General features: G+C 44.7%; 1 protein-coding gene across 1 annotated transcript; it reads left to right on the top strand.

Annotated features, from left to right (window-relative positions):
• The first annotated feature begins 409 nt into the window (after positions 1 to 409).
• On the top strand, positions 410 to 2,920 carry LOC130428127 (olfactory receptor 52E8-like). Its single transcript, XM_056755993.1, has 2 exons — positions 410 to 432; positions 1,975 to 2,920. Exon 2 carries the CDS (start codon positions 1,976 to 1,978, stop codon positions 2,918 to 2,920), a length of 945 nt encoding a protein of 314 aa, XP_056611971.1. The 5' UTR covers positions 410 to 432; position 1,975.
• Positions 2,921 to 12,522: the final 9,602 nt, after the last annotated feature.

Below are 12,522 nucleotides of genomic sequence, written 5' to 3'. Positions count from 1 at the left end.
AGTCTGGGTAGATGTTATTAAATATCTATTTTTTCATTTTTTTCTCCAATAAACTCAACTTCATTTATATAGTGCTTTCTACAATTTCATTGTTACAAAGCAGCTATACATGAGACATATTGAATATAAGCAAAACAATTAAAGTGATACCTGTAAAAACAAGAAAAATACATTGAAAACAGCGCAGGTCTCCAAGATCTGTTTAATTCATTTAGCCACATTTAAATCCTTTTCATAGATATCTGCATTTGCCCTTCACATTCATTGCTATAATAAATAATCATAATAAACTGTCAGATACACACATTCTAAAATAACCAACGGTCAAATCACAGCTTCCATGACTTGAACATCGGCTGTGAAAGCTGTTCTGTGTGATACACTGATATTGTGTGTGTGTCCATACCTCTGTCTAAAACGATTCTATGAAACGTCCTCTGAAGTCCTGCTTGCAGTCTCCTACTCAATCAGCTTGTTTTATTATCAAACTCTGTTATAAGTGATAACCGTCTGACCCCATTTGGTCCGGTGTCATTTCCCTCGTCATAGTAAAAAACGTGATCTCTAACAAAGATTGATGTTTGCTTATGCACTGGCAGACCTCCGTTACACTTTGATCGATCCGCATGTTTTTAAGTGATGTTGACACCATTGTTACTGTTTATTGCTAAAAGCCAAAGCTTATGAATTCACGTGCACTGAGAAGGGGCCCGACCAATCACAACAGCTTGAGGAGCGGAACTCGCTAATATGGTATGGGTGCGACATCTTCACACAAACACTAATCGGATAACTAATCACTACAGACCTTGTCAGCTTTACCAATCAGAGCGTTTCGGAAGGCAGGACTTTGAAGAAACCGGAAGAAATCCAGTCATTTCGTGAGAAGAGAGGTGGATGATAGACTTAAAATATTTAATTATAAAGGTTTTTTTGAAACTAGAAACATGAACATCCATTTTTAAACAACAGGGAAAAAACAGGCCCTTCAATATAAATGTTTAAAAATGTTTACTGGAGCCACTTAAGATGTACTGACACAGTAAAGTTTCCAGGGCCTCATTTATAAAATGTGTGCGTATGCAAAAATTCACATCAATGTCCGAATTTTTATAAACTGTCTTTAATGTGGAAAAGTGACCATAAAGCACCATGTCAGAGTCTGAGCAGGTTTTTTCTTGTCTGAGTGCATGTTTTTGAAAATATAAGCAATTGTTGCCAGTCGTAAAACATTGTTAAAAGGCAGAGATATGAAAGTGTTCAGCTGAGTGCAATTTCAAGATCATTTTGTGATTCATAGCTTTCACATCTTAAAGGGAGGCGCATACGTTTTCTGTGCGTATGTTCGTTCCATGAATCACATGTTGGCATTTTGAGAAATTATCGTAAAATCTAATTTAGGAAGGTTTTTATACAGCATTTTCTAAATGAAGCCCCAAATTATTTAGGTCTTAATTCATTAGTAAATGGAAGAAAAAAATTATGATTAAAAAAATCCCAGAATTTCAAAAAGTTGCCAGTAGGTTTGGCCCTATGATGCAAATGAACGTAGACACTCATGGGAACAAAACATGGTGTATTTAGAAACAATGATATATTTCAAGCTTTCATTTCAGACTAACAAGACTGAGAATAAGAGAAAGAAGTTCTTGTAGGGTAGTGTAAGAGAACTGAAATTATTGAGAGTTGTGGGTAGATTTTACATTGTATCTTGTTATTTATAAACTTTGTGCTTTTATATTATATGCCATACGAAACATTCATTGAACCTATGACTGTTTAAAGGGATTTTTTTTCTTAACTGCACTCCTGTGCAAATTTTATGCACAATATAATCACAGATACATTAAAGTAAAGGTAAATGTCAACATTGTATAAAGACATGCAAGTCATGTGTTTTACTTTTATCTGACTTTCATATTAATCTCTCTCGGCTTCATGTATCTGATTTCTTTGAACAGAAACGGACCGAAGGATGAAGGATCTTCCTGAACAAAATCATACATTTTCAGACTTTACACTAAATGGTTTCCACAGCCTAGAAGAATGGAGGCCTTTGTTATTCATCCCTTTCTTTCTGATATTTTTATTGTCAATCACAGCAAATTCTACTCTGATATATTTAATCAAATCACAAAGATCTCTGCATTCACCAATGTATGTACTAATAGGTTTTATGGCGCTTTCAGACTTGACATTGCCTATGGTTTTTGTACCTCACATGCTTCTTAACTTATTGTTTAACTGGAGTGGCATATCTCTGAACGGGTGTTTGATGCAAATGTTTTGCATTTATTTTGCTGGGTCCTTTCACTCGACTTTGCTTTTTTGGATGGCACTGGACCGTTACTTTGCAATTTGCAAACCTCTTTATTATCATAAATACATGGAAATTGGCAATTTTATGAAGTTTATTATTGGGCCAGTAATGAGAAATGCACTACTGGTGGTGACCATGGTCTCTCTGGCTGGAAGACTGTCCTTTTGTTCAAATATTATTGATCACTGTTTATGTGAGCACATGGCATTGGTTCAGTTGGCCTGTGGTGATATATCCATTAATAACTTTGTAGGTCTTTTTTCTGCTTTTCTTATACCAACTACAGATTTTATTCTCATTGCTGCTTCTTATTGTGTAATCTTTGTCTCAGTGTTTAGATCTGGCAAGGGCCATTTAAAGGCCATTAATACCTGCATTACACACTTGATTGTCATGTCACTCAGTTTGACTTTTGCATTGATTGCATTTATGTTATACAGAATACGGAATGAAATTTCTTCAAGTGGCCGAATAATCATAAGCATCTTATATTTACTTGTTCCGAGTTGTATTAACCCACTAATCTATGGATGGAGAACAAAAGAAATACGACTCACTTTTCTGAGGTTTATAAAGATTTATAAAGTTTTGCCCTTTTAAGAATAATACATTTCTGAATAAATGTAAATATGATGCATTGACAACATAACTTGTTCTGTATTCATATTTTGTTTAAATGATGTGCAAGTTATAATAAGGGGGAAGAATACAATAATAAATGTTAAGTTAACCATACAAAACACATGTTTTAAACATTCATTTTTGTACAGTGGTAAGGCAGATGCACTGGAAATTATTCTGTGTCTCTGTAGCTATAATGTATTTGCAATGCATAAAATATGGTTTACAGAATGATGTATTCTTTTCTGTTTTTAATTAAGTGTACATTTTTGCATTGCTAAATGTATAATCAATCTGTTTAAACAATTCTTAATCAAAGGGTTTTTGAGTGAATTTAATACAAAGCAAGTAACTTTAAAATGACAGGAGTTTACTTGTCCATCTCTTTTCAGCTTTGAATGGAGCATGAAGAAGTTTTGAGGTTGTTGTGTGACAGTCTTTCTTGATAGCTTGATAACTCTGTCTTATGAGTGTTTTTGTGATAAGTAGACCTTAATTCCTATTATGAAAAGGAGGCTTATTTTATAGTGAACTAGTCCTTTGATATGTAGCATCTATACTTACCAGTTATCCACGTGTAGTGGTTAACAGCAACCTTTTATTTTTTATTATTTATGACAGTCCAAATAAACTGTGACATATGATTGCAATATTAGTCTGTACATATGAAAGTAATTAATGATTGAATGACAGCCATGGCAATCACTTTATGGAGTATTATCAACAGTGTAAATAAATAAAGTGTGTTATCTGCTTTTACACAGTGTATACACCAGACATGGTGCGGCGTGATGCAACATGATAAAAGACAATAGAATGCCCTAGAACCTATTATCATTTCAAATTTTGTCGACTCTAAAAGCGACACAACAATCCCATTAAGAACAAGCCATTGTCATGTTGCACTAGTCACATTCGGGTTAGACACAGTGCTAAAGTCGGCAATCATGTTTTTATCCTCTGAAGGACTTTCCATTACTTAATTACTGTTAAAACAGTTTAGTAGAAATTGTAATAGGAGCACTGTATTTAATAAAAATGAATTAAACCATCTGAGTGGCATTTGATAACATTGATCACTTAATAACGCAATATGCGATATGTCATACAGAGCAATAATACAATAGGTGCTTATACAAAGTTACTGGTTTCAACAAAAGCTAGACCACTACCTGATGAGAAAAAGAGAGAGGCTTAAAGTTATTATTATAATTTTTTCATTTGTCTGTCAAGTATTGACAGAAGAGATGGGTTTTAAGTAGTTTTTTGAATGTTGTGAGAGATGTGGTTGACCGGACCGAGTTAGGAAGAAAGTTCCACAAGGATGGAGTTGTGAATGAGAATGAGCGGGAAAGCGATTTACTTTCATTAGCGGAAGGCTATACAAGACGCCGCTGGTTTGCTGAACGCAGGGATCTTGATAGGGTGTAGGAGTGGAGGAGGGTGTGAAGTATGCCATTGCAGATCCAGGGATAGTCCTGTAGGCAAGCATTAGTGACTTGAATCTGACTGCGGCTCCATATGGTAGCCAGTGGAGAGAGATGAAAAATAGTGTCACATGAGCCCTTTTGGGCTGCTGGAAGATGAGGCATGCTGCTGCGTTCTGAAACAGCTGAAGTGGTTTGATAGCCTTTGCAGGAAGACCAGCGAGGAGTGCATTGCAGTAGTTCTACCTTGAGATTACCAGGGCCTGGCCAAGGAGTTATGCCACATGCTGAGTGAGATCTAGTGGGGTCTAACCTTTCTAATTTTCAATAAGGCATATCGGCATGACGGCGTTTTCATTGCAATATGATGTTTGAAGGACAGCTCTTCATCAAATATGACTCCAAGGTTCCTGGCTGTTTTAGAGGGAGTGATTGTAGAATTGCCAATTTGGATGGTGAGATCGTGTTGCACCGGGGGGTGTGCTGGAAACACGAGTAGTTCTGTCTTGGCAGGGTACAGCTGGAAGTGATGCTCTTTCATCCAAGCTGAGGTCTAGTGGACCAGCAATTTTTGGTTTTAAATTCAACACAATCAAACACTTTACGTTAAAATAATTAAAAGATGTTTACTTCATCCCAATTACAATTAAGCTAACCTGCATACTATATGATTAACATTTGCCCTGTAATCTTTGTTAGATCCCATTTATGAAATGAAGTGCTCCACGTTTTTTTGCTGGAACAGCAGGGGCAGAAACAGAAAACTCACACTTTCACACACTCTCAAACACTCTCTCTCACACACAGGAACACAGAAACACACATATTAAAAGGATGCCCAGACATGAAGGAGTACACAATTAAAGTACAGAGAACCTACAGTTTACACAATTTTATAAGCCCTGGGTCCAGTGCGGTCTCGAGGGCCTCCCGCTCTAATGTTTTTTTTGGGGGGCACCCCCTGGAAGAAGTGGACGGTGCTGTCCTCCTCCACAAACCCATGAAAGCTGGTGGTAGCAGGCACACCACGTATGCTGTGGTCGCTGTAGCCTTGGGAGGATCCTTTACCGCGGCCACAGAAGCCATAGTCCCACTCTCTCCAAGCTCCACCGGCAAGCCCATGGTAACCATCATATCTGGCACTCTCAGCTCTACCGTTATGTCCTCAGCGGCCATAAGCCCTGGCTCTCCCAGCTTCACCATCATGGCCACTGTCCTTGAGCTGGAACCACCATGGCCCATGGAACTGCCAGCACTCCTGTGGTCACCTGAGCTCCCAGTCCCTCCGTAGTCCCTCAGATCCCCTGTGCCGGAAGTACCATCCTGGAGGCTTCTGCCTTATCCCTGCACTAGGCTCCAGGACGCCAACCCCCCCTCACTGAGTGATCCTTCAAGGTGTGAGGAGGCATCTTTCAGGGAGGGGCGAGAACTCTCAACGTCCAGTCTGTTTCCAGCCTGTTTCTCCCGCATTTCCCATTTCACTCCATCTACCATCATCCCTCACGCTCCCTCACCAGTCCCTCGTTTAAAATCACCACACCTGCCATCAATCATGCACATCACTAGAACAGCATATATACTCACTGTGTTTCTTTGTTGGTTATTGAATGTGTTACTCTGTATTATATTAGTATGGTATTGATTATTTTATCTATTAAAGGTGCTTTTGGAATTTACTAATCTTCCGTTCAGTCTGTGGCGTCATTCCGTGACAGAAGTTTGTATACTTTTTATAAAGAAATTTGAAATTGCGTCTACTAATAGTATAGTGTTGAATTTCAATCAACACCCACAAGTATTTGTAAAAACACCAGGAGTCAGAATATAGCAGTCATAAAGGGCCCATATCTTTCAAATCAGAGCAACATACATTTACATGACATTACATTTATTTGTTTGGCAGACACTTTAATCCAAAGCAATCTACCAGTAGGAGAGCATTTCAAATTTTGTCAAAGAAAATATGTATCAGTACCAGCTTTTCGCGATCAAGCTTCATCTCCGGTAGAAGTATTACACATCGTTTTTAAATCGCCTTTCTTAAATAACGTGTTTAGCATGTTAAGCTGCTAAACCTGAGACTTTACATTGATCCAAAGACAGGTGTTATGTCGAAACTTTAGTGGTGAAACGCATCGCGCCCGTCGGTTCAGAAGACTTGTGATCGACATAATTTCTGTAAAACGAATACATTACAATGACAGAAATTTTTTGTAGTTTCTTTCTGGGTGAGTTCAGTGTTTTCTCGAACTCTGTACTCTGAATGCATGTTTTTGCATTTCCGTGCTTATGTCTGTTAGTTTCGACGTTGTGTCGAGAACGACAGGTGGGGTTCGCCCTTGAGAACCAATCAACTCTGACTACTAGAGAAAAGGCCAATGAAATTTGGCAAGTGAAATTTGCATGCTGGTCTCCGCCCCCGGATGTCCGGTATAAAAGGAAGCCGGCGTGCAGCATTCATTTACCTATTGCTCTTCAGAGCCTTCGCTCATGACTACGAACAAAACAAACTTTTTCTTCTACAATCGTCCCTACCTGCAGCGATCTTCCCCTGGGCGTCTCGGCAGTTCTGGAGGTCCTTTCAGGACTGACCAATCTCCAGCGCGGCATGTCCCGCTGTTCTCTTGGGTGCGGCACCCTCATCGAGGAGGGGGAAGGACACGATCACTGCATTAGGTATCTGGGCGTCCAGCACGCTGAAGCAGCGTTCGTTGACACATCTTGCCCGCAGCCGCAATTCAGAAGTTGCGGTCACGGGTGGCTGTCTTCCTATAGGAAACGTTCCCCAACCAGCGTTGTCATACCGTCCGGATCCTCAGGAACGCACTCGGAAACGATGCGTGACGTAGATGAGATGTCGCTCGCAGCATCGGAGGGAGACTGGCATCCGACTCTGACGAATACGAGCTCCACCCCCAGCAGTCGAGCTCAGGAGGAAGTAGAAGTGATGTCAACCGTGCTAACCCGGGGAGACGTGGTTCCTGAGGTCGGAGCGCGGTGCAAACCACGCTGGGCTCCGCCTAGAGGCCTCCGAGATTCCGTGTGGTGTCTGCTTCCCGGCAGCCCAGGACCCCTTCGACATCGGCTCCGGTTCCTGTGCCCTCACAGGCCGCACCCCGGAAGCGGAGGTCGACGGGGAAACCTCCATCCCGTCAGCAAAATTCTCGCGAGAAGGGACACTGATTGGAAGACACCAGGGAGAACAACATCGGGCCCGACCTTCACAGCCATGGCTCTGATCGGTCGGTACGGGACGCCTCCTGCCTCGTCTCCACAGCCGGGCCCTTTTCAGGGCCTGGCGCCCACTTACTCACAGAGTTTTCTGTTCTCCCCGGGTGTACTTGCAGCCGATCGCACACTCCACGCGACTTTGCCCGGCAACCCGACCTCACGCCCTGGTGAGGCGTAGGGTCATACACACACGACAGCTGCCACCACTCTCAAACCGACAGTGCGTGCAGCTGTCCTGTCAGGCAGGCAAAAAGGCGGAGCCAACCTTCCCTCCGGGGAATATGGTTAGCTCCGCCAGCCGACGAACCACCCCCTGTGGGAGTGATGAAGCAGACCGTCCCCTTTTGTCCCCCTGTCACAGTCCCTGGGAGCTCGAGAGCTCCACGAGGGTAAGAGCACATGGCATCCTCAACGGGTGTAATACCCCTTGGGTTGATGCACATGCGACCGCTTCAACACTGGCTACAGAGTCGAGTTCTGAGGACAGCGTAGCACAACGGCAGCAGGCGCATGGTTATGACACCCTTCTGCCTACACTCTAACCCCTTGGTCTTCCATGACCTTTGTCCGAGCGGGGGTTCCCCTCAGGCAGGTTAGGAGGCACGTCGTGGTGACGACGGACGCCTCACTGCAGGGGTGGGGTGTAGTGTGCAAAGGGGCACGCAGTAGCGGGGCGCTGGACGGGCCCCCGTCTGCGCTGGTATATCAATTACCAAGAGTTTGGGCTGTGCTGCTTGCGCTGAGAAGACTGCGGCTTCTAGTGCAGGCCAGCACGTGCTGGTCCGCCTGGACAGCATGACACCCGTAGCGTACATGAAGCCAGGGTGGCGTAGGCTCACGGCAGCTAATACAACTTGCCCGACGCCTCCTCCTGTGGAGTTAGCTGGTGATCCGCTCCCTGCGGACCACACACATCCCAGGCAAACTGAACCAGACAGCCAACGCGCTCTCTTGTCTGTATACGCCTTGCGGAGAGTGGCGACACCACCCCCGCGCAGTCCAGCTCATTTGGGTGCTGTTCGGACAGGCACAGGTAGACCTCCTTGCCTCTCACGACACCACCCATTGCCCGCTTTGGTACTCCCTGTTCGAGGCCTCCCTCGGCATGGATGCCCTTGCACACAGCTGATCGCAGGACGGGCGTTTCCCCCCCAGGAGCCTCCTTGCACTGACACTGTGCAAGGTCAGGGAAGAGGAGCACCAAGTGTTATAGGTTACACCGCACTGATCTAACCGCACTTGGCTTCAGAGTTGATGCTCTGGACAGCGACTCCCCCTGAACCATTCCCCTGAGAGAGGACCTGCTCTCTCAGGGGAAGGACACGTTCTGGTATCAGATCAGACCTCTGGAACACCCATGTCTGGTCTCTAGACGGGACGAGAAGATCCTGGGTTGGCTACTCTCCCTTTACGGCAGAGACCTTCACCCAGGCTAGGGCCCCATCTACTAGGCGGTTACATGCCTCTAGACGGCGCCTCTTCTCGTCCTGGTGTCACTCTCAACGAGAAAGACCCACAGAGGTGCTCGATCTGGATTCTGTTGTCCTTCTTACGAGGCTGGAGACTAACATCTCACCTCCACACTGAATGTGTATGTAGTAGCTATCGACACTCATCACGACTCAGTGGATGGAAAGTTTCTAGGGCAACACGACCTGGTCACCAGGTTCCTAAGGGGCGTGAGAGGGCGGAATCCGCCTCATCTCTGCTCCATACCCTCTTGGGACCCTAACATGGGTCCAAGAGATCTTCCTCACCTGACGAGAAAGACGACCCTCCTGTTGTCCACGCTTCCTTCAAGAGGGTAGGGGACCTCCAAGCATTCTCTGTGTCTCCGGATTGCCTTAAATTCGGCCCTGGCAAACTCTTACGTTTTCTTGAGACCCAGGCCCTGATACGTGCACAAAGTTCCCACTTCTCCCTTCCGGGACCAAGTGGTAGACTTGCAGGCGCTCCCCATCGGGGAGGAAGACCCAACCCCATCCGTGTTGTGTCCTGGACCGCACGCAGAGCTTCAGTAGCTCTGACCAGCTCCTTGTCTGTATTGGAGGACAGCAGAAGGGGAAGGCTGTCTCTAAGCAGAGGCTTGCGCGCTGGGTCGTGAATGCCGTTACGACGGCATTCCGATCTCAGATTCTCCCATGCATGGTGACATGTAGGACTGCCATCCGGGGGAGCGTATGCCTACGAAAGCACATTCCCACCCTCCAAGAGGTTGGGTCAGTGTGCTATCTACCTTTTTTTCTTACCCAAACACATGGCTCAGAAACTTGTACCTCACCAACCTTCCTTCTTACCCAAAAACTGGTTAAGAACAGGCATTCCATCCATCACTTAGCAAGCACCCCCTGAAGGTTGGCTGGGCAGAGCAGCCTTCCCCTTAGACAGGGACAACATATGACCCATCACAGATAGCTCTTACCGGACCTAGTGCTACCAGACGTCTGTAACACACCCTCCGTGGGCTGTTCCAACTTGATGTATCCTCATGAGAATGGTTCCCACTCCTGGTAACCCATGAGCTTCCCCAGGTGGACCTCCACTTCGCGGTTAACTTCTCAGTCTGCAAGTTCCATGCGTTCTCCTCCAAGGTTGAGACCATACCTATATCCACCATATTCCTCCCCACGGGTAGGAGGTGGCCTCTGCAGCGCATCCCTAATTTAGGAAGTTACGCTTACCTGGTGTAAACCCGAGCCGGAAGGCCTCTCGCCAGTAGAGAGCCAAGGCCTCCGTCCGTGAAAGGTTACCGGTCAGGGCTGTGCCCATCTTTCCCCAAGAAATCTCTCTAACCCCCCGACCACCACACTGGAAGGTTACAGTTTCACGAAAGCATCGAGCTGACACGCCCAGGCCTGTTACCGTCGCTTCGCTAGAGATTGTGACACGATACAGCCATAGCAATATGTTCCATAGGCAACCCCATCTGTCGTTCTCGACACAACGTCGAGAGACAGACAGAAAGGGAATGTCTTGGTTACGTATGTTACCTCAGTTCCCTGATGGAGGGAATGAGACGCTGTGTCCATTATGCCACAAACACGTATCGTATTCTGCTGCAGTCATGAGAGGCTCTCAGGCTCTTCAGAACAAGAGGTAAATGAATGCTGCACGCCGGCTTCCTTTTATACCCGACATCGGGGGGCGGAGACCGGCATGCAATTTCATTCCCCAAATTTCATTGGCCTTTTCTACAGTAGTCAGAGTTGATTGGTTCTCAAGGGCGAACCCCATCTGACGTTCTGGACACAACGTCTCGTTCCCTCCATCAGGGAACTGAAGTTACATACGTAACCAAGACGTTATATGCAAGCACATGATTAATCATCAATGGACAACATTTCATACCGCAATGGTCAGCATATGTTGTTCTATCTATGTTTTTGTCTTTTACATTTAATTAGTATTTATGAACAAGGCATTAGGGTGATTTTTAGTGTAGTAAGGGTATGGTTTTGGTTGAAAAGGGCATTACAGACGTAATTGCACTTTCTGCCATATTGCTTGTCTTGATGTCATCCAAAGCATATGCGTTCTACCATCTTTTTTGCATACGGGGAGGGGAGCAGAAGCTTATTTGGATTTAAAGAGACACATACAAAAATGGCTCGTTTTCCATTGCATCCACAAATGTTCAACATCTTGTAATGAAAGACATGTGGTGTATTTTGAGCTGAAACTTTACAGAGACTTTCTGGGGATACCACTGACTATTTTTACATTGCAAAAAAAAAGGAAAATGTTGCCAATTTTAGATTCCAGTGTGAACCTTGTGATGGTTATTAACTGAATCACATGCGCAAAACAACAGTAACATTGTGTGACCCGAGGCTCGGACCATCACCTTGGTTCCCCTGAGGGCCTGGGTCGGACTTACTCTCGTTCAGATCTTTCAACACCTTGGCTCTGTGTGCTTGCAGAATCGCAATGGCTTTCAGGGTGGAACCAGCCGGACCCACAGCAAACTCACACGCCTTGAAGGGAAACCTTGGCCACCACCATCGTGGTACATCAACATAGAGCCAAACTATCTCAACACTTTCCCTGCCATTGACGTGTTATCTCGTCATTTAAAAAAATCGTTCCCTAACATAGAAGAGATATAACGGCAATCAGTGTTTGTACTGTTGTACAGCAGGTGGCGCTGTTATACACGTTAAGAAAAAGAGCAGAAACTCTGAACCTAGAACGCATATATTTTTTCTGTTTTTAATCATTGTTGAGTCTAATCTGGGTGGAGTCTTTGACCAATTTCTTTTATTATCTCAGCTGTTTAATCAAAGTGATGCATTTTGGAAGAAACTGTCAGGAGTATTGGTGAGACCAGACAAAGGACCCAAGTGCAGACAGCTGGTAAGATGTTAACAGACTTTAATAATAAACGATAACAAAGAAAAACAAACACCCACGAGGGGGTAACATAACGGAACGTGGGAACAGGTACAAGGACTACCTAGACTAGACTAACACTAACACTTGAAATAAAACTACCATTAACTAGACTATAAAGACACAGTGACTCACCACGAATTACACAACAGAGACAAGCGACACGAGGTCAATATTCCATTCCATTTTCTACCGCTTGTCCGAACTACCTCGGGTCACGGGGAGCCTGCGCCTATCTCAGGAGTCATCGGCATCAAGGCAGGATACACCCTGGATGGAGTGCCAACCCATCGCAGGGCACACACACTCACTCATTCACTCACACACTCACACCCTACGGACAATTTTTTCCGAGGTCAATATGTGGGATCTAAATCAAGAGGGGACAGGTGCGGGTCATGAACAAATTAACAAGCAATAACGAGACGAAAGGAAACACAGACGAGACTCAGAGAGAGTATGGCGTAGCAAGAGGCCCAAAACCTCTCTCTCTACAAGGAACAAGGGATTCTGACCTGTTTCAGCCACAAGATC

This window comes from Triplophysa dalaica, chromosome 9 (genome assembly GCF_015846415.1).
Source record: "Triplophysa dalaica isolate WHDGS20190420 chromosome 9, ASM1584641v1, whole genome shotgun sequence".
Taxonomy (NCBI): domain Eukaryota; kingdom Metazoa; phylum Chordata; class Actinopteri; order Cypriniformes; family Nemacheilidae; genus Triplophysa; species Triplophysa dalaica.
Note: the sequence above shows the minus strand (reverse complement) of the source record. Positions and strands in the feature narration are given on the sequence as shown.

Bases quoted from the DNA above. Each gene is read 5' to 3' on its own strand.
- LOC130428127 (XM_056755993.1), top strand. From the start codon at position 1,976: ATGAAGGATCTTCCTGAACAAAATCATACATTTTCAGACTTTACACTA.